The sequence below is a fragment of the Hyaena hyaena genome, unplaced genomic scaffold, assembly GCF_003009895.1.
Source record: "Hyaena hyaena isolate Hyena2069 unplaced genomic scaffold, ASM300989v1 scaffold_358, whole genome shotgun sequence".
Taxonomy (NCBI): Eukaryota; Metazoa; Chordata; class Mammalia; order Carnivora; family Hyaenidae; genus Hyaena; species Hyaena hyaena.
The window spans coordinates 874959-898462 of record NW_024080992.1 but is presented as its reverse complement, the minus strand read 5'-3'; the positions used below and the strand labels follow the sequence as shown (position 1 = coordinate 898462).

The window sequence follows — 23504 nt, the reverse complement described above, 5'->3', positions numbered from 1 at the left end:
GCACACGTGTAAATTAGAGGGGAAATATTTTAATGTTTTCTAAAACCTAGAGAATCCCAAAAGTAAAAGATTTAGATGAAATACTGATTACAGATCACTGCTATCTATTAATTAAAGCAGCTCTCCAAGTGTTACTAGGAGGTAGTTTGAGTCATTTATGTACTTCATATAAAAACATACAAACCAAAAAACCCTAACATTCTGTAATTCAAACTTGTAAACCTTAGTACAAAGACATCTGAATTATACATAAGTCAAAATTTACAAAGGTGTTCGACTACCCCAATTAGTCTAAATTAATACTTTCAATGAAAAGAAATCTGAATTAAATGTCAGAGTCAACAAAATTCACAAAGCCAGAAGCAAGTTTAGTGCTCACAAGTTTATATTTTTAGGTTTGATAAAGATTCTTGTGTATTTTCTAAATACACAGACAAAACAGTTTTGGAAGTTTACATACATGTCTTAGGACACTTATACTAGGTAGGTAAATTACATTTAAAAAATTGGTCTTCGTAAAAGATCTTCCCAAAGAGCTTTTACAAACAGCAGGCAGAAGAAAGCGTTCTTTTATGTTTACAGTGTTTAAAATGCTGATTCTCCCATTTCATAATGGCCTCAACCATCCCTCTCCTCAACTCAAAATTTTATTCTCAATAGCCAGTGTACTCCAAATTAAGTACCCAATGTCATAAAATTCAGGGCTAGAAAACATCTTTTAAAGTGTGCTTATCCCTAACACATTTTAAACTACCTAGAACTGTTCAACCTCACGTGAAAGCAGGGATACAGCAGGAAAAAAACTTTCCATTTTAAATCCTAAAGTGACTAAGAAAAAACACCTGTTAGTTCTAAGCACATATATTATGTACCATAGTTAAGTTTAAGGATCTGGGTGACTGAACGGCACAAAAACTGGGGTTCACATCTAGTTCTTCACTTTAAAACCATCCTTTTAAAAATAAAACGCCACAGCCAGTTAATAGCATGTGCTACACTGAGGTCAGGTGTCTTATAGTCAGGTGACAAAACTGCTGTATTAGGAGGAAAAGAGTGATAAGGATATTTGAGGGAGAGGGAAGATTAGACACTCAAATTCCTAACTTGATGTTTTATGGGGAAAACAGGTCTCCATAAACAAACTGCTTTAAAGCACTGAAATTCTACAAAAAGTTGAATGAGGCAGTTAATAGAGCCCCCTAAAAAGAGCATGGGCTTCAGAATCAGATCTGGTCAAAACCCAGCTCGACCACTTAGTAGCTGTGTTACATTGGGCAAGTTATATTACGCAAATTTCTTGGAGCCTTTCTTTTCCATAAAATGGAGACAATAGCACCCACCTTATAGGGAATTATATAAAATAATGTAAAGCGCAATGGCACATGTAGGCACTAAAAAAAATGGTAGCTTTTTGAATCATTCAGAAAAATAAACTCTTCTATGTTGACAGAATCCTTAAAATATATATAAAGTTTACCGAAGTTTTAAAATTTATTTTTTTAAACTCCTCTTCCATCACACTTTGCCCTGTATTATACTTTTCCAGTCATCTTCAGGCTTTTTACACTGTACTGTATGAATATAAATTTCCCAACCCTGATCCTTTCATTTTCTATTTTCTCCCCCTTTCCTTATTTCCCCCTTTCCTTGTGGTTCACATCTATTACTGAACTAAGATGCATTAGGCTCCCATTATGTACCAGACAATGTTCTAAGCGCTTTACAGGAATTAACTCATTCATTTTCACTCTTCTCCAGCAGGACAGCTCTACCAAAACCAGCTAGTGTTCCCCACCCTGTCAAATTTCAAAGCTATTCATTAGTGTTCAGCTTCCCCTTCCTACAGGTTTTTTAAGCTCTTAATTGCTAGGGTGCTAAAATTTAGCAAAACATCTAGGGAATATGAATAATGAGGGCCAATAATGCAGGGACCATATGGAAGTAACTGTCTCTGAGAATCCTAAGAAATAATACATGATCTTGATTTATATGAGAGGGTCTGTTACTCAAGCGAATAGGAAAGAAACAGTTTATATTCTTCCTCTTCATTAAAATTACAAGCTCTAAAATATGTTTCTCATTTAAAAAAGAAGTTACAAGAGAAAAATTCAGCAAATGTATTAACACATAATTCTGCCAGGGCTCCGCAGACAAAATTATGAGTATTCCATTGTCACCTCTGAGACCAATCATAAGTTCTTAGTATCTATCAACTTCCTGAAATTGTACTGTAAGTCAGAAAAAGAATATACTTAAAAAAAAAAAAAAAAAAAGTCCAGTAGTATACCTTAGTACTAAAACTATTTTTTAAAAAAGACCTAGAAGGGAAAAGGCAGTCCCTCGAGATCATGAAATAAAATAAGTTAGGCAGTCAGCAAGTAGAAAAATCTGTCAGTTCTGTTTCTGGTAAAATGTTTACTTTAAAGAAGAACTTTTTATATAGGCTGAGGCTAATATATTCAAGAGTATAAACATTATTCCTTTGGATTACCTTTCTAAAAACAAACTTTTAAAGTATCATATTTCAGTTGACTAAAAATATAGCCAAATCTGTCACAACACAACATAAAAAGTAATGGACAATTATAGAATATTTTAAATTAACAGTAACAAGCCATCTACATCAAACCTTGTTTCCAACTAAAACCAAAACAAAAGCACAACAATCCCGTAGTGTACCAAGTGTGTATTTCAATTTACTGTATGCAATCTAACAAAAATTTGGTCATAATTTACCAGATATACATAAATGATTTAAGTAGTAAAAGAAAATTCAGTTTAAAGAGAGTTAAGTTCATATCTTGAGGAAAAGTAAAAGTACATTAAGAATGTAAAGCCAAGTCCAGTTTCTATGCAATAAGTGAACTGTAGTCTAATAAAGCAGATTTAGGTGATTTTCAGATATATATCTTTTCTCTTTAATATATATTTATATATAGACAGATCTACCAATTGTAAACTATGGTTTATTTTAAAGGAGGGGAATAATGGGATGAAAGAAATCTTTATACTATACTTACATATTCACAAAGCAGAACATTTTACGTTTAAAATACTTTTTCATTCATAGTATCTTTGCCCAACTAACGTCTACTTTGGACCCCACCAGAATTACATTATACTCATTTGTCTAGAACACTGAGAATAAGATGTACTCTTCAGTCTTAAACAAAAATCAAACCAAACTATTCATGTCAGTTTTACAATTATGTAGAAACTACAATAAAGTTTAGATGACAAAAGATGTATCTAACCATGTAACTGTATTTTATATCTTTGATTTATCCAAGCAGAAACATCAATGTCTAACATTAAACCATTATACTACTGAAAACGGAGACAATGAGAAAGCTTGTCTCTTAAAAAAAGTATCAACTTTTCAACTTTGATCAGATGGAGCACCGAAAGGATTATGTCTGTCAAAGTATACTTTGCAATTTTTTCCACGCAAATAGCATAATTTAGTGACCTGATATAAAATAGGAAAATATACTCAATTTCTATTTAAAAGAAAGCTGAAAATATGATATCCCTCAATCTTATATAATATACAATATGTTCCTGATAAATGTCATGCATGTTAATATTATGTGAAATGCTGCTGTGAGTTTAACAATCAGCTAATTCATCTGTCATCAGGCTAAATAAATCTGACAATTTCAACTTAATACATCACCCCCTGTACCCTGAAGAATTTAGTTAACAGAATAATTGTAAAGCCTCTCAGTATCTTATTTGTAAGATTTTTGCAGATTGCTGAATCATGGTGACTACAAGATTACATATGAAGATGTAGTAACTTTGAGGAATTGAAATATAATGATCTATCATAATTTCAAAACACTCAATATCCCAGTGAGTATCAAATAAAAGAGAATGCACTTTTTGTGTTATTTTTAATGATAAAAAGGGCACAGGAGTAAAAACCTGATATTTCACTTATATTGCATAACAAGCTAACCAAACTGGACATGGAGGTCAAATTAGGAAAAACAAATCATTTTACTTATTGTTTCTATGACTTTTCTTTCGATTAGATTTCTGTCTTTTCAAATAGGACTGAGGTATAGTACACTGGCAAAATTAAAAAGGCAAACCAGAATAGTGCCAAAGTAACAGATACCCAAAACTGAACACCATGTCAGAAAACGTCATATGGTAACCATTTATCAGATTAGAGCAGCAGGAGAAAGTTACTTCTAAATCATAATCATTTTAGTGGTATATTTGTCAACTTCGCCACATTAACTTTGCAACATCATTTCTTCATGTGTGAAGTACTAAAATTCATGTCAAAAAGGAAAGGGGGAATGGAGGAAGTCAGTTAGTTCATTCCAATAAATTACCTCTCCAGTTCTTATAAACATGCCCATCAGCACAAAATTGAGAAATAATACCTAAGACTAGAAGAGACTTGGTTTAAGTTATGAAGCAAACTAAAATGGAAAAATACAGAAAAGTAGAACCAATGGGGTTGAAAAGGCCCCTCACTGAAAATCTGTATTAAAAAAAATAAAATTAATAAAAATAAAAATAGAAACAAAACTCTACTAGTACAAACTAGCCTGAGTGGTTTGATGGACAGAGTAATTGGGTCTGTCTGCTGTCACTGTAGTCTCATAAATGGATTTTCTTCATTCATGTTTAAGTGGCACATGAATGTAAGCTCTTTAAGGACAGGTACTATATATTTGTAGGACCCAAATAATTACTGTATATCCTATAAATAAAAAATATTTTACTTTGATAACTGACTGAAGATGTGGGGATTCCATGTAATCCAACCACAAGGTTGTCTGCTGTACAGTCCTGTGCAAATATAAAAAAAAATTTTTTTTTGCTATAAGGCTTTTTGACCCTACAGTTTTCACAGCAACATAACTACCATCCAGCATGTACCATATTTTGCAAGCCTTCAAGTTCAACAATTCAAATTGTCGATTCATATTATGTCCAAATGCAGCATCCTTGAGGAGTATAGGTCAGTTAATCATCTAGAGACATACAAACATCTCCTGATTCATCCCATCGAGATGGATCATTCTGATCTTCTCCATCATCAACCAGCTCTTCATCAGCTTCTCCTACTTCATTTTCCTCATATTCTTCATCCCGAGGGAAATCTGTATCCTGTCCCTGATCTACACCTTCTTGCCCTCCTGGTTGTGATTTATCTGCACAGTCTACACAAACACCATAGCGTCGAGATCCATGTCTTATTCCAACACTGGCTGCTAACATGAAGATCTTCTTACACACCATACATTTGTATTTTTTATCCTTTTTATGCACCTAATTGAAGGGGGGAAAAATCCAATATAAGGATAGTATGGACAATAATGCATTTGAACCACTCAAATTAAACTCCCCATGTAACAATGAGTGACTGTATACCCTTGTTTTTCTGTATGAAGTTCAGTTCATAAATCACATTTCTGCTTAAGGCAATTTATTAATAATAAACCTTCCCTAAATTTCAGTTAATAGTGTTAAAATACCTTAAACTTCACTGAAAGACAGTTTATCTGAAAAATCAGTTATATTTAAAGTTACTTACCAGGGAATGTCTTTTCACATGTTCTCTGCGAGTAAACAGTTTTCCACAAATGTCACAGCTAAATGATCTGACTCCCGTATGAATGAGCAAATGCCTTTTTAGTGTTCGTCTGTATTTGGCTACATAGCTACAATGAGGGCATTTTAACTTGTTCATGATTAGAGATGATTCACCTTTGAGAATAAAAACAAAACACACACACACACAAAAGCAATTATACATTAAGCAGAAAACTTGCTATCAAAACCTTGTCTATCCTTGAAAACGGGGATTATAGGGCTACGATACTATCCGATTTTTTAAAAACTCAGAATATGGAAGCTTTTAATTGTCAATAATAATCTTAAAATTCTGTAGATGTTTAAATAACTAATACTTGCCATTTTCCCAACTTTCTTGTTTTGGCCAAGATTCAGGCAATAATCCATACTTGAAATCGTTTGAAGCACCTGGTAGCAATCCATACTTGAAATCATTTGAAGTACCTGGTAGCAATCCATACTTGAAATCACCTGAAGGGCCAGGCATCAGGCCATACTTGAAATCATGTGAAGTACCTAATACAATTGAAAAGTCATTCTGATGTAATGATGGTAATAAAGACCTGTCTCTTATTAGAATTAAAAGAAAAACAGAATAAATTTATTTATATTTTATGAGCACTATGATAGAGCAGCTTAATATAAAAAGCTAAATAAAAATCTCTACATTTTAGTCTGAAACTGACGTGTCTTCATACTCTATTATGCTCCCCCCCATATTTTATTATTCTAATCATAATACCCTGATTGGCAGGCATCTTAAATAGAAAAACTAAAATTTAAAATATAATTCAACCATTGGGAGAGGAAAATTTAGTAAAATCCAAATAGTACATAGAGGCCACAAGAAAGTACTTTTATAGTGTATTTCAAACATATTGAAATCAGTGCTATCTCGTTATTCCGCATTATTATATCATCTGAGACTATCACCCTGAAGCCCAGCTGTGAAATGGAAGTGTCCTTATTGTCCCCAAAATAATCACATAATCTTGTTTTTTAAGACTAATCAGCATTGAAAAATGGACTAAGAACGAAGAGTAAATACAAGAAAATTACAAATTCAAGGTTCTTGCATTATTATACCCATTTGTTGTTTCAGATACACTGAGGAAAGGTAGCTGAATGCCCTCTTGGGGGATTCATCAGAACTCTCTAACTCCATCCTTAAGTCCAGAGAGTAGAATTAGTATAGTCAATGTCCCTTAAGGAATTTGTGCTGGAGGATCTTTAGACTAGCTAAGATAAAAATTACCTCCTTTGGATATGTTTCCTTTTTACTTCTTAAGATTATTTTTAAGTAATCTTTAAACCCAGTGTGACTGCTTGAACTAACCACCCTGCGATCAAGAGTTGCATGCTCCACGGACTGAGCCAGCCAGTCACCCCTGGATAATATTCCTTCTTGAATATTGTACGTATTTTCCTGAATCCAGGAATCCTGTGGCAATGTAAACATATCCAGAATTCTCCATAGCTATTGCCACCCTGATCTAATCAATCATCTACTCTTGCCTCTGGATGATTTTCAATAGCCATCAGTTTGTCTCCGGGCTCACAATATTGCCCTCTTACAGTTTGCTCTCAACATAGCAATTAGCGATTCTTTCAGAACTTTTTAATTCTGAGCCTGGCACTGCTCTGCCCAAAAGCCTGCAAGGACTACCCATATCTCATTCGAAGTAAAATCCTAAGACTTTCAATACCTTACACAGCCTTATGTACTCTAGCCCTTGCTTCTAACCACTACCCCTGGTCACTCTGTTTCAGCCATACTGGCCTTTGTACTGTTCCTCCATGGGAAAATGGGACCCTCTACGAGACCTTTGCACTTAACTCTACTTTCCTCTGCCTGAACACTCCTTTCTAGGCTATATGCTAGCTCACTTGTGCAGTAATTTATTAATTTTCCTCCCACAAAAACCATGAATTTTAGAAAACAATGTTTGTCAAAAAGGACTTCCTAAAAATTCATTTTTCTGTATCTGCCAGATACACTACTACTCTTAAAAATTAAAATAACCTAGGGGTGCCTGGGTGGCTTAGTCGGTTAAGCGTCCGACTTTCGCTTAGGTCATGATCTCGCGGTTCGTGGGTTCGAGCCCCGCGTCGGGCTCTGTGCTGACTGCCAGCTCAGGGCCTGGAGCCTGTTTCAGTCTGTGACTCCCTCTCTCTCTGACCCTCTCCTGCTCATGCTGTCTCTCTCTCTCCTAAGAAAAAAAAAAAAATTAAAATAACCTAATATTTCATCTCTGGTGAAAGTATCACTAACTAACAAGGCAAAAGATCTCCAAAGTGTTTAAAATTTCACTATAATTAGGGGACCTGGGTGGCTGAGTCGGTTGAGCATCCAACTCTTGAATTCAGCTCAGGTCATGGTTTCGCCGTTCACGGGTGTAGGCCCTGTATCAGGCTCTGCACCGACAGCATAAGCCTGCTTGGGATTCTCTGCCACTACCCCTGCTCCCTCTCAAAATAAATAAACTTAAAAATTCACTGCTATTAATGTAAATTGTTTTATACCTGGAATGTCTTTACTGCTTTTCAATGTTAGGAAAGACTCTGAATTGATAATTATATAATTAAACTATAATGTACTTCTGTCTGAGGCAAAGTTTTCAGAACCCTAAAGTGAGACACCATATGTGTGTGTGCATGCGAGTGTGTGTGTGGAGGGTGGAGATTGGGATGGGGGTGGTAGCCTGTGAACACAAACCTATCAGTTTCAGTTTTACACTTCTACATGAAGTCTGAGCTTTGACTCACAGTTCTTGTTGAAATCAGTATGAAAAAGCTGAGAACAAGAACTGTTTTACTCACCTAATGTACAAAACATATGCCCTTCAACTATTTATTGAATAAATGTTATCTAGTGAATGCTAACACATATACTATTTTTTACTTGCTCAAAATACTTGGAAAATATCAGAAATCATGTGAGATATGCTGATATCCTCAACTTAGTATCATTTCACTATGTATAAGAATAGAGGTGCCTAGGTAGCTCAGTTGGTTAAGCATCTGACTTCAGCCCAGGTCATGATCTCGCAGGTGGTGGTTCAAGCCCCACATGGTGCTCTGTGCTGACAGTTCAGAGCCTGGAGCCTGCTTCAGATTCTCTGTCTCCCTCTCTCTCTGTCCCTCCCGCCCCTCATGCTCTCTCTCTCAAAGAAACAAACACAAGAATAAACAGAATAGCCCTAAAAGTTTTTAATACTTGAGGGGTGCCTGTGTGAGACAGTGGGTTAAGCATCCAACTCAATTTCAGCTCAGGCTCTGTGCTGACACTGTGGAGTGTGCTTAGGATTCTCCCTCTTTTCTCTGCCCCTACCCTACTTGCTTTCTCCCTCAAAATAAACTAAGTTTTTTAAAAAGTTTTTAATACTTGAGATTGTGGATTTCTCTAAATAATCTAAAGATCTGATAAAAAGCATCCAGGATAACAGACAAGAGACACCATATCTAGAATACAAAATTCAAATTAAGAAAACCTCATCCCAAATTTCTTTTATCTGTCCAAATTCTTTTAACAGTAGAAATTACTACTTATAGAAAGTATATGAGCAGCTGAACAAAGTACTGCCTTTATAATTCAATACACTGGAAGATCATTAAGGTCATTAAAGATCTACTTTAAAATTGTGCTCACTGTTCAATAGTATCCTTCAGGGTACATTTTTCCCTAATGGCAAACTAAGAAGAAAGCAGTGTTTTTCTTAAGTCAAATTGTAAGACAAAGGCTGATCTCAGTCTGAGAAATGACTTTAAATCCAGGGTTTACTTTTTTGAAAAGGAGATGAATTATATGCACCGTCACCCACTGAAAATGTTTTATGTGCAGAAATTAAAATTTCATATAGGAATTCACATACCCCATTCTAAATCATTCCTCAACCAGATTTCGTGATGTCCCGTACAAGGAAAAAGTCTTCAGAATTCAACTCATCTGATCTGTAAACTACTCATTTCCAAACTTTTTGTAAAGTCTTTTCGACAGCAGGGAGAAATCACCTTAAGGCAATTTCTTTCCTTCGGAATTATGGCTTAATTTTGGTCAGTGCATACTGCACTCAGAAACCTCTGAAAGCTTTATGTGAAGAGTACCCTTAACTGTTCCCACCCCCATCAATTTTTTAAAGACTTCCAAAGCTATGAGAAGTTGAATCAATGAACATCTATATCCCCTTATGTACCTTTGACAAAAGTTAGTCATGCCGCATGTTGTTTCTACGTATATACATACATACCTTTTAGGTTATTATTTGAAAATTTGCCCATTCATCACTTCACCACTCAATATGGGATGAATCTTCTAGAACTTTTTCAGACATAACCATAGTACCTTTATCACATCCAAGAAATTTAAAATTGCCCATTTAACCCATACTACACATTCAAATTTCCAACTGTTCCCCGAATGCCCCTTTACTCATTTTAGAACCCTGATGTAATCAGGACTGGCAATGCGTTTGGTTAGTTTCCTGGAGTCTAGTGGTTCCTCTGCTGGTCTTTCATGGCATTAACATTTAAAAAAATCCAGAGTGGCTAGATTTGTGTAGACTTGTCTGATATCTCCCCATGAATAGATCTGGGTTAAACATTTTGGCAAAAGTAGTACATAGTTGATGTTGTACACCTGCTACTGCATTATGTCAAGAGGCAGGTTGTTTCTTTTATTGTAAAGAAAGCTTTTCTTCTTTGTAACTGGAATAATCTCTGGCATGATACAGAGACCATGTGAATATGCTCTTACAACAATCTTCTGCCCAGTCATTGTGGGGTAAGCACATTGATAGGGGCTAAACATCCATGGATGATCCTGAATGATTTCCTGTGGGGTATTTTTTCAATTCTATCATTCTGTATTTATTAGCTTGGCATTCTTCTGTTAAGAAAGCTTTTCCTCTCCTAATTTATGTAGACTGACATCATTCTCTAGAATATCCATGGCTTCTTTGCCTTTACTTCTCCCAAAGTTCAAATGATAGAAATATTACTATTCAGAATTAACATTTTTTATTGCTATCACTAACCATACTATTATTTCACATCAAAGCTAATTAAAATACATTAATCACCACTGGAAATTATCATTTTTGTTCCATGTATATACTAGCAGCAAGCCACCATCTCTATTTACTTATTTTGATATTTAAGAATTCTAGAATCTCTAAATAAATGCGTCCCACAAAAAGAATAAGGAACACCCATCCATTCGTGTTTACCGGGCTTCCAAAGCATTATCACAAGCATAGCTACTCTTCTTTAAGGAAAAGAAACTGAGAGGCACCTGGCTGGGAGTGGAGCCTCCTTGAAAATAAACAGATTAGAAAGACAGACCGGAAACAAACTGCAGTAGGTCCTTAAACATGAACACAGACACTTCCAAATCTTTAAATCCTAAACATACTCTTACTAATAAAATCCTACTGCACCTACCAGCATCACCTCCATCCTGACTGGAGCTGGCTTCAGCCAATAAATTTGTATTCACATTCCTATCACAGTCTGGCCCTGAGAGTAGAGCGCCATCCAGGTCTGAAAGGAGATGTAGAAAAATCTGTTATTTATAACCATACCATAGCCATCATCAAAACACCACTCCCTCCTTGGTATTGTTTCCTATGCAAACTAAATAGAAAAATACTGTAAGTATTAAATGTTTACTATATGTTTAATATAATTAAGGAAGAAAATCTAAGACATGGTTTTCAACCACAAGAACAAGTACACACTCAACAGTAAGTACAATGTGCTCAATATGAATGAGCTTTAGAGTCAGAGTGAATTAGGCTAGTGGCTATGTAAGCAAGTGTCTCAGTTTCCTCAAATGCTTCCAACTAGATCACAGATTTGATATAGAAACTAAATTAGGTAATAATGCAAGTCAAGTGTTACAGTTATGGCGTCTGGCATCCAGTGACAGCAGCTACTGCTAGTACTAAGTACGAGATGTGTAAAACATTATTGTTTCTGTATTGATTCCGAAATGGAAACGACCAATTAAAGTTAGAATAGTAAAGGAAGACTTCAGAGAAGAGGTAATTCCTTAGGGTTAATCTTGATACATGGAAAGGATGTGAAAGGCAGTGTAAAAGACTTACTAATGATATTAATACTTCTGGTTCCAATCTGTAAATTTCTTTTAAATCTGTTTCATCCCTTCTGTTTTTCTCTACCACTCCCTTAATTCAGGCATCATCATTCTCTTGGATTAGCCATTGGATTACTGAAACAGTTTCTTAGGTCTCCTTGCTTCACAATACAATGCTCATACTTGTATTCATTATCTTTTTTAAAGTTATTTTGAGGGAGAGAGAATCCCAAGCAGGCTCCACATCCTCAGCATAGAGCCTGACTCAGGGCTCGAACTCACAAACCATGAGATCTTGACTGGAGTCGAAACCAAGAGTTAGTCAATTAACCGAATGGGCCACCCAGGCATCCTGTTGGTACTTCTATAGGGTGCCTTGTTAGTTCAGCTGGTTAAGTGTCCAACTTTAGCTCAGCAGTGTTAGTGCAGAGCCTTCCTCAGATCCCCTGTCTCCCTCCCAGCTCCACCCCACTCATGCTGGGGTGTATACGCTCGCTCTCAAAAATAATAATTAAAAAAAACTTTTAATGCTTATTAATTTTGACACAGAGAGAGACAGAATGCAAGCAGGGGAGGGGCAGAGAGAAAGGGAAACCGGGTATCTAAAGCAGGCTCCAGGCTCTGGAGCGGTCAGCTCAGAGCCAGATACGGGTCTACGAACTCACAAGTGGCAGAATCATGACCTGAGCCAAAGTCAGATGCTCAATTGAATGAGCCACCCGGGCACCCCCCCCCACCCCCCCCCACCCGCCACATTAATAATACCTTCCGGGTGGCTCAGTCTCAGTCAGCTAAGCATGCAACTCTTGGTTTCAGCTCAGGTCATGTATGATCTCACAGTTTTGTGGGTTTGAGCCCCATGTTGAGGTAGAACCTGCTTAGGATTGATTCTCTCTTTTTCCCTCTCTCTCTGTCCCTCTCCTGCTCATGCTGCCTCTGTCTCTGTCAATAAACAAAAAACCTGGGGGTACATGGGTGGCTTAGTTGATTAAGCATCCAACTTTTTGGCCTAGGTCATTCAGGTCATGATCTTACAGTCCACGAGTTAGAACCCGGCATCAGGCTCTGTGCTAACAGCTCAGAACCTGGAGCCTGCTTCAGATTCTGTGTCTCCCTCTCTCTCTGCCCTTCCCCCACTCATGCTCTCTCTCAAGAATAAACATAAATGCCACTTTTTATGGACAATCTGTTCTCTACTGGCCACTTATGATTCATTTTTGATATTACTACTCTGTACTTAGATCTGGCTTCCCAACACTCAAGATAAAAAAAATTTTTTAAATAACAAAAAAAGAAATCCTTCCTCTTTACATAAGCAGATGCTTAATTAAAAAAAAATCCATGGTGAGCAAATAAAGCTGTGGTACATTTATACAATGGAATTCCACCCAGTAATGGTTCTAGTGCATAGTTATAAAGCCTGAAATCACTGAATAGATCTGGCACTAATGTTCCAAGAGGCCAGTAGAATTACAGAACTGCATAATGAAGACGAGAAAGGAGCATATATTGGTCCTTTCACGCAGGCACAGATAGGTCTTACATGACCTGCAGACCATGGTAAGGATTTTGGCTTTTCATCTAAAAGCAGTGGAAGGATTTTAAACAAGGTATTAATTTCATTTACCTTTAAAAAGGGTCCTGATATTATATGTATTAAATGAAGGCAAAAAGAGGACTCATTAGGAAGCTATTTTAGAAATTCAGGTAAGAACGGATGCTGGCCTTGACTTGGTTGAAGAGAGCAGCAAATGGAAGTAGGTAAGTATGAGAAAATTTGTGGATGAAGAACCAACAGAGCTTGGTGACAGACTGAATATGGAAAAGGCAGGTTTGAAGGTAATGAGGGAAGTTTCCAGCCTATACTAACAGCAGTCAGGAAACCCTGGAAGAGGACCAGTTTCAGAGGCTTCGGTAGTTATGAAGATACTGAGTCTGACATACCTAAGAAAGAGGTAGTTTAGTATGTTTGAAGTGAAGTTTGGGTTAAATGGGTAAACTCTAGATACAGCCTGGGACCAAATCTCCTCTCTGCCACTTCCCAGCTCTGTGACAGTTGTGAAGCAGCTTATTTTGTCTTTCTAATGTAGTAGTTCTCAAAGTATAGCTTCTAAATCAGCACCAGCAGCATTATCTGGGAACTTACTAGAAATGTGATTTTCAGGCCCTAATCAGGATACTGTGGAGGTAGGACCCAGAAATCTGCATTTTAAAAAGCCTTCTAGGTAATTCTGATGCTTACTAGAGACTGAGAACTGTTCTATTATAAAAATGGAGAAATTATCAGGCAAAGAGCTAAGCACTTTTCATTTATTATCTCAAAGGACCAAATGAAATAAATGAAAAGTGCTTAGCTCTTTGCCTGGTATACAGCAAATACTCAAAATTTTAACTATTTTTTTTTTTTAAATTTAAGTTCCCAAGTGAAGAAGTTTAGTACCGAAGGCTGTACATGATGCTTAAGCTGGTGATAAAAATGAGTTGTCAGAATACATGTGGTAAATAAGACCATGGAAGTAAACAGGAGACCATGAGGAAAAAACTATGACCAATAATATCCTGAGGAATCCTAGCATTCAATAAACTTGGAAAGGATATAAAGGGACTTTTATGAAAAGAGTATTCTTTAAAAAAAATTTCTTTTTAAATATTTATTTTTGAGAGAGAGAGAGAGAGAGACAGAGACAGAGTACCAGCAGGAAGGAGCAGAAAGCGAGGGAGACACAGAATCTGAAGCAGGCTCCAGGGTTGGAGCTGTCCGCACAGAGCCTGATGCAGGACTTGAACTCAGGAACCGTGAGATCTTGACCTGAGCCAAAGTCAGACTCTTAACGGAGTAAGCCACCCTGGCGCCCCTAGGAAAAGAGTGTTTCAAGAAATACTCCACGATGACAATGCTGAGATGCTTCTAAAACTTCAAGATTAAGGACTGAAATGTGCATTACCTTCATTCAATAAATATTGAGCACCTAGGAGGTCACTAGGGATCTCAGTGAGAGTAACACTGGTCTATCAGTGGGGCAAGGAGAAAGAAGAGCAGGAGTGGCCTGTGTTGTGAGTGGCCTGTGTTGTGAATGGAAAATGATGAATTATGATATACAATACAATCTGAGAGATCTGGATGCAAAAGGGAATAGTGAGAAATACAGTAAGAGTTTATTTTTTTTAAGGTGAAAGTAGTAAACATCTTTAAATGCTGAAATGAAGAGGTCACTACGAAAGGGACAAGTTAAAAATATTGAAGAAATACTGCAAAGAGAACGAGTATGGATTCCAGAAGCAAATGTCTGGGTATTTAGAGAAAAAAGATAACATATAGCAAGAAATTTGAAGACAAGTACTTTAGGACATTCATCTATTATTGGCTTTTATATTCTCTGTAAGGTGGAATAGTAAAATGTGAGGTTATTGCCTAGAGTAAATGCACTGGATGTCAGGAGAATGAGCAAGTGCTTCGTGTGTAGAGCAGGAACAGGAAAGTGACAGACTTCTTTACCTGTTCCTTGACAGATGGGATACCACTGGTTTGGTTTTCTTTTCCCAGCATTCATCATGTGTGACAAAAAGCTTTTCAACAAGTGTTGTAACATTAAAACATAACCATTTACTGAAAATAATTAACTGAAACTTAGTGGCTTTGTTTTCCTCTGAAAAGCTGAATGCATTTCAATAATAAATTTAAATCATTATTCAAACAACTATACTAGGTTTCCCAATACATTTTTTGAAAAAAGTCATTGTTCTGAAGTGTAGTCTGTTCAGAGGGCACTACAAAGTGGGTTTGTAAATACAGGCAGGGTGTTTCTATTTATGCAACATTCTATAGTGATTTGTTGAAGGCTTCCTTAGCTAGTTCTTAAAATAGACATTTCCTGTCTCCTACTCTACCTCTTAAGTATTAGAATTTAATTTGTGATCCTTAGACTAAGCACAGAACACCTCAAACTTAAAGATTAACAGATGGCAACTATATTCTTTCTGTGGACAATATTTCTTCTCAAAAACAAAATCGTAACCATGCTAACAAATATCAAATCTCTTTTAAAAGGTACTACTTGGTTCTTGTTATCAAAAATTCTCAGGGGCACCTGGATGACTCAGGGGTTCTGTGTCTCTCCCTCTCCCCCACCATCACATTCTTTCAAAAATAAACATCAAAAATGAAACGAAACAAATTCTTAGAATAGGTGAGTTCTTCCAAGTTGACAATGAGCATGTTTAACTCAGGAATCAATACATTTTACCGGTACCTTATTCAAAACCAGCCAAACTGCCTAGCAACTCATTTTTAATCAGTTGATGTGAATGGGACAGAAGTGAAGCAACCAACCATTCACCTGAAACAAATATACTTTGTTTCACTAGCAAGCAAAAGCAGTAATTCTTGGTCATCATTTTTCTCCAAAATTGTAAGATTAAAGAGAGAATAAACTACTATAACTGGAATCTTTCACTGCATTTAAACTTGGTAAAAAGGGCTAAGATCTCTCTGCAAACAAAAGACCTTTTTAAAGAGCTATTAAAACATTAGTTTTACAAGATAAATAGCCATCTTTCTGAATGACAGCAGGTGTATGTATGCTATGTATTATCATTCAAATGACTGAATGAATTCAACATGACTGAACTCAAACGGCCATAAGTCACTTTTTCTCCAGTGCACAGGTAACTACAGACCTCTCCCCCTCCTCCTCTCCCCACAAATCATAAACAAAACCCAGATTTTATTCATTCAAGTCTCTGAAGTCCCTTTGTATCTTATTTAAATTTCACTACAAATTTATGTAATAGCAAGAATATTTTTATCAGCCTTATGAGGAAACTAAGGTAAGCTAGTGGCAGAGTGCTACATTATTACCTATATTTCATTGCCTCCTGAGGATATATAATGAGCACCAAACCTATGGACTTGCTACACACCAGGCAATCAAAAAAAAAAAAAAAAAAAAAGACAATCTGCAATGCTATGAGAGTGAAGAAGTACACCCATCTTTAACTTACTTTCCTACTGGCCCCCTACTATTTTGACATTCACTTTACTAACTTTATTTTATAAAACCATTTCCAAAATCTTAAGTATATGTTGTTCTTTATAAGTGATATATTTTTGTCTATCTTTGAAAGAAATCTTCTCCTTATGTTCATTTAAGTAACTGATTAACCATGCTTTGCATGTTTTAAAAAATGACACCTTATTCATGGATTTTTTAAAAATCAGATTAACAAGCAAAGAAAAGAGAATGAGATTAAAAAAAAATGGTGTGGTGCCTGGGTGATTCAATTAATTCAAGTATACTACTTTAATTTCAGCTTATGTCATGTACTTGCAGTTGTGAGATTAAGACTGAGCCCCATGGGTGGGGCTCTGTCCAGACAGTGAGGAGCTTGCTTGGGATTCCCTCTTCCTCTCTCTCTCTCTCTGCCCCTCTCCCACATGCTCCTGCAAGCATTCTCTCAAGATAAATATTAAAAAAAAATAAAAATAAAGTAAATCTTGGTCTCTACTCCCTCAAATTTATAACAATCCCAAATTCATTTTTCTCACATAAAAAAGTAGCGACGTTTGCCCACTTCACAAAGTTGCTATGAAAAGTGACACTAGTAAATGAAAATACTGAGTGAACTGTAAAGTACAATATAAATCCAGGTGTCATTAAGTGAGATTAATCTTGGGGCCTATGGTTATAGGTTTCTCTTGGACCATGGCAGGCTAGAAATGTTAATTCATCTGGTAAGGGAGTGGTACAGCACTTGCCTCTAAATGCTAAACATAACTAAGTTGGGAAGAAGGTTTCCCCAACAATTTTCTTTCGGTTCTCAAAATTCCAAACATGAGGCAGGAACAAACTAAGATTGTTTTAAAAGACAGATAATCTTAAAAAAAAAAAAAATGAAATGATAGCATCAGAAATCAAGATTTTTTTGTTTTTGGGGCGCCTGGGTGGCTCAGTCGGTTGAGCGTCCGACTTTCGCTTAGGTCATGATCTCGCGGTTCGTGGGTTCGAGCCCCGTGTCAGGCTCTGTGCTGACTGCTAGCTCGGAGCCTGGAGCCTGTTTCGGAGTCTGTGACTCCCTCTCTCTCTGACCCTCCCCTGCTCACGCTGTCTCTCTCTCTCTCCTAGAAATAAATAATATATTAAAAAAAAAAAATTTTAAATATTTATTTTTGAGAGACAGAGTGAGAAGGGGAGAGTGGCCGAGAGAGGGAGAAGACACAGATTCTGAATGAAGCAGGCTCCAGGCTCTGATCTGTGAGCATAGAGCCCAATGCAACAAGGCTTTAACTCACAAACTGTGAGATCGTGACCCGAGCCAAAGCTGGATGCCTAATTGACTGAGCCACCCATGTGCCCCAGAAATCAAGGTTTTGGAAATCACTAACTCCATTATACAAAAAAATCCCTTAAGAGACTCAGTAGGATCTATTCCACTTTCATATAAATATATATCAACATCAAGCTTCTCTTCTCTGAAGACTTCTTTGAAGTTTCAAAACTTTTTTCTCAAACAGGTATAATTTTTTCTCTTTATTCTCTGTATTGTGATCATGTTTTTTCCTGCTTTTCAGTGGAGAATAAAATCAGTTACAAACATATCATATAAAGCACCCTTGACAGTTCCTGTAGTAGGGTAGAAACTCAACATACAGTAGTTTCCTTTCACCTCATTGACTCGGGTGACTGCTCCATCTTTAGATTAAGCTCTGCTCTTTGCACTACTCAACTATGGCTGTTATTTCTGCCCTCACTAGTCCTTAAATGGTCTACCCAGATCACTCCCCACTCCAATACATGACAACACACTCCAAATGTTTTTTCCCCGAAGGCTAATATAAACAGACCTATTCTATAGTTAAAAACCTCTCACTGCCTCAGTCTATTTTTAAAACCAAATCCACAAATTTACCATGTAAAACAGAGACTTATAATCCGGCTCTAACCTATCTACCCAACCTCATCTTCCACTACACTCTTCTATTCTTTTACTGACCCTGATTTCTTGCCACCTTGTAGTAACTGAATGCCCTTCTCCCTCTCCTGGCAAACTCCTACACAGACCCATTTCTTACTACTGCCTTCTCTATGAAGCCTTCTCCAACTCTTCTGAGTTGAGCAGTTAGGAACCTCCCATTGCCTCCCCTTGTCCTACTTATTTTAAACACTTGTTCCAATGCACTGGGTATATGTTTCAACCCTACAGCAATCCTACTACGAACACGTTCCAGGTAAGGTACTCCTCAATGTTGACATCAACATCATCTGACAAGATGCTTACTTTTTTTGAGACTTAAATAAAAATATTATCAGGGGCACCTCAGTGGCTCAGTTAGTTAAGCAGCGTGACTCTTGATTCAGCTCAGGTCCTGATCTCACAAGATGAAGTACCACATTGGGCTCTGAGGGGATCCTGCTTGGGGTTTTCTCTCTGCCCATCCCCTGCTCACTCTCCCTCTGAAAATAAACACTTTTTAAAAATTACTATCAGATTTCCTATTATGATGTGGATACTATTCTAGTATCCCAGAAGAATAATATTTGGTTATAATATAACTTTTCTGGAGAGTAAAACCTTGAAGATTTAAGACAATCTGGTCGCCCCATAATATTAAAACTATGTCAGAAATCAATGTTTTAGTCTTATAGAACTCTCAGGGGTTGACACTTAGACAATTTGACACTCTCAGTGGGCAGAACTCCCAAAAATGCTTCTATAACTGATCTACAAGGCTTCTTTAGTGCCTAGTCTGGCCACACAGATTCTATTTCTTTAAGGTTTCTAACTTATTGGTAATAATCCTAAGTACAGCCATCTCTTGGGACAAATTTGGCTGAATATTCCTACTACCATTCAGTCATCTATCATTTAACACCCAACTGTAACAGTTTCTGAAGAAAAGTGACTGAATATTATCACTTGTAGACCATCCTTCATAACACATTCAACCAAAAGGATGCCTCAAAGATAGAGGGTCCCAAATGTTCTGCTATAAGACAAGGAAAACTAATGTAGATCCATAAATCTATCTGAAATGTTTACAGTTAAGATGTAGAAGGCAACAATTTTCAGATTTTATAAAAGTAATAACTATAATACTCCCAGTGGGGTCAAAGGGTAGCATCCTATAATCAGAACAGTATTTCTGCAACGAAACATGAATCTTCACAATTAAAGAAATGAGTAAAAGATATCAATAGCTAGTTTTGCTGCCAACTGATGAAATCAAGCTTTGTTGCCAAAATTATTAAGAAAAAGCTTTGGGTAGTTTTTATAGATTTCAAAATTATGCAATTTTCCTTTTCTCTTCCCATTAAAGACCTTATGTGGGATGACACTCAGGACCAGTTACAGTTAAGTGGCCAAAAAAAAAAAAAAGCCTTGTCCAAAGCCCATGTCTTCTTAAATAAAGACAAGTTTCCTGGTTTTTTAACCATATTTAATAGTTTATATAGTAAATTTATATGGAATGGTCAAAATAGGACTCGCATCTGATGGCCAATTTTCAAAATTGTAAAAAGCAGTTTTAAATAATTTAAAAAGCAGTTTAAGATTCTGCAACATCTGGGGCACTTGGGTGGCTCAACCTAAGGTCATGATATTACAGTTGGGGAGTTTGAATGAACCCAGCATCAGGGTCTCTGCTGTCAACAGAGAACTTCCTTTAGATCCTGTCCTCTCTCTGCCTCTCACTTACATGCACCCGCAGGCACATGTACACTCTCAATCTCTCTCTCAAAAATAAACATTAAAGATTCTGAGGGCGCCTGGGTGGCTCAGTTGGTTAAGCGTCCAACTTCAGCTCAGGTCATTATCTTGCTGTTCCAGAGTTCGAGCCCTGTGTCTGCCTCTGTGCTGACAACTCAGAGCCTGGAGCCTGTTTCAGATTCTGCGTCTCCCGCCCTGTCTTTTCCCTGCTCTGGCTTGTGCTCTCTCTCTCTCATAAAAATAAACATTAAAAAAATTGTTTTAAGTTTCTGCAGTATCTGACTGAAGATAATGCCATATACCAATTATCATCCAAAATATAAAAAAGCAGAGGTGGTGGTTAGTAGAAAACTCCAAAGAATTCACTATAAATAGAATAATTCATTAGTTCAAACATGACTCATTAGAATATCTTAAAGGTATTTAGCTTGATCATTCTGTTGACTAAATTGTTTCCTACTCAAAAATTATGTGCTTTTTATCCAAAAGGCAAATATACAAATTGAAAACTTAAAACTAAAACTCTATTCATAAGGATTAATAGAAATTTACAAATGTTGTAAAAGCTGTTTGCACAGAGAAGTAGAGATGAGAGAAAGGAATTTAGATTATTTTTTAAATTTAATTAATTTTTAAATCAAAGGGCAAATGCCATAATAATCTTATGAAATGGTTTCTCTGGCTTTTTGGGTTTGGGTTTATTTTTCATTGGTTTTCAGACTTTTATGAAAATTAGAGTACCTGTATAATGATTCACTGATCTTTTCCCTCCTACTTGTCGACTGTTTAGTAAAATCCCAGAGGCAGTTTATTTTTTTAATGTTTTATTTATTTCTGAGAGAGAGAACAGGGGAGGGTCAGAGAGAGAGGGAGACCCAGAATCTGAAACAGGCTCCAGGCTCTGAGCTAGCTGTCGGCACAGAGCCCGACGTGGGGCTCAAACCCATGAACTGTGAGATCATGACCTGAGCTGAAGTTGGCCACTTAACCGACTGAGCCACCCACCCGGTAATAAAAGAACTGTTAAATTCTCTGCTGAGTTAAATCACCTTGCATCCTGTCTACATTAAGAAAAATTCCAGGGGAACCTAGGTTTCTCAGTCAGTTGAGCATCAGATTTTGGCTCAGGTGGCTCGCTACTGTCTGTGTAGAGCTCACAGATCCTGTCCCTCTCCCTCTATCCCTTCCCTGCTGGTACGCTCTCAAAAAACAAAATATTAAAAATTCCACCATCTATACAGAATTATATCAGCTATATAATCTTCTGCTTTAAGAGGAAATGGTTATTCTGCTACATTGTGTCAACTATATAAAACCACAATGGAGAAATTCCTTTCAGAGTTCAGTACCAAAAAAGTTTGTCATCCTCCAGAACTGGCATGTTTCCTCCTTTTGAGAGAGGCTTAGAATCTGAGAGCCAATTAAAAGCTTAATTAGGGCAACCATATTAACACCCTTGACTAGCACACTTAATTTCTTTATTGCTAAATTTAATTTGTTTTGATTTTCTTGTCAATCATTTCAAAAAAATGTTTGTTCAAAATGAGGTATATATGCATGAATAAATTAAATGTGTATACAGGCAGAGCAGAATTTACAATGGGTGCAACCTGCTAGTATGACTGAAGTAACAGAAGAATCTAGATTCAGAAAACCATGTTCCTTATAGTCCCAATGCATCAAAAGATCAAAAATAAGATTAACATTTGACTTGCTCTGTGAACACACTGTTAAACAATTTAGTTTTTAAAATTTTTACTCTACAAAATCTTAGATTTTTATCTACTTTATTTGACTGCAATGGTTTTCTGGCTGTGTATCAGCAAGATAAGGATTTTGATAAGGATTTGAAATTTTTCTATCAGCAGAGCAACTAACTCACTAATGACAACCTTTTTTTTTCATATTACCTACAATTTAGGTTTTCCTGATAGTTTTAATTATCCCCACAAACCTTACCTAATAAAAATGACAACTTTCTAAGCTTTCCTGAGTGCTACTTTCTTTGTTATTTTTAATTTTCTTTAAATGTTTGTTTATTTTTGAGAGAGAAAGAACACACGTGGGTAAGGCGCAGAGAGACAGAGGGAGACAAAGAATCTGAAGCAGGCTCAGAGTTGTCAGCAGAGAGCTGCTGGAGGGGTTGAACTCATGAAGAACTGCGAGATTATGACCTGAGCTGCAGTCAGATAGCTTAAATGACTGAGCAACCCTGATGCTGCTCCTGAGTTCTACTTTCAACTATCTTCATATATATATATCAAAAATAATTTGAAGCAAACTGCATTAGTGAGTCAAATAACAAACATGCTAGTTTAAGATTAAAAAAAAAAAACCCACGTAAATACAATCCTTGATATTTGCGGGTACATCTTATCGATATCTTACAATATTTCTGTATGAGACATCTGAACACCAGCTTCAACATTATGTGGGAAGAAGATATTTAGAGCTGTGGTTTATAAACTGTAGACTTAAGAATCTGGGGGAAGTCATAGTTCCTATAAGGGATTCACAAATCCAAATATGTCACGCATTGCTTGTAGACTATATCATTTACTAGGACTTTTCAAATATTTATGTACAGAACTTTAAATTCATTTAAAACCATTTATTTCACTGAACATTTTCACCATTCTCAATAAATGGAAGTCAAACTATGGCCTATGATGGTACAGTCCATACAATTGTTTGAGATTTTAAAAGGGACAAATTTTTTAAAAGACTCAGTCTACTAGTTCATTAATTGCAAGGTTTACTGTGAAACAGTCCCTAACATGAAACCTGCCTCTATTTTTACTAGCTGAATGACCTTGAGACAGGCCTTAACCTTGATAAACACAGACCCACTGTGTTGGTCAGAATTTGCCTGGTGAGTTGTAGCTAATTCTGTACACTAAAATTTCTGGGTTAAAAAAACTAGGTCAATGACTGTAAGAAAGATGGTAAAAGGGTTTGGAATTCAAAAGGTAGATGGTATAGCACTTAGTCCAAAAGAAAAAGGGACTTCAGGGGAATATTTGAAATTATTTATAATATCTGAAGGGTTATCAGGTAAATTTGGAGGGATTAGAGGTTAGGCTCAGATTATACTACTCAAATGGCAGAA

General features: G+C 36.5%; 1 protein-coding gene across 2 annotated transcripts in view; it reads right to left on the bottom strand.

Moving 5' to 3' along the window:
* Window positions 1-363: 363 nt before the first annotated feature.
* Window positions 364-23504, bottom strand: part of ZBTB10 (zinc finger and BTB domain containing 10) — a 37894-nt gene continuing 14753 nt past the window's right edge. For both annotated transcript variants that reach the window (XM_039250096.1, XM_039250095.1), the window contains exons 3-6: window positions 11038-11136; window positions 5938-6114; window positions 5558-5730; window positions 364-5292 (exon numbers count right to left, since the gene is read on the bottom strand). In XM_039250096.1, the coding sequence (XP_039106027.1) occupies window positions 4987-5292; window positions 5558-5730; window positions 5938-6114; window positions 11038-11136 (755 nt within the window). In that variant the 3' untranslated portion in view covers window positions 364-4986. The remainder of the gene's footprint in view (window positions 5293-5557; window positions 5731-5937; window positions 6115-11037; window positions 11137-23504) is intronic.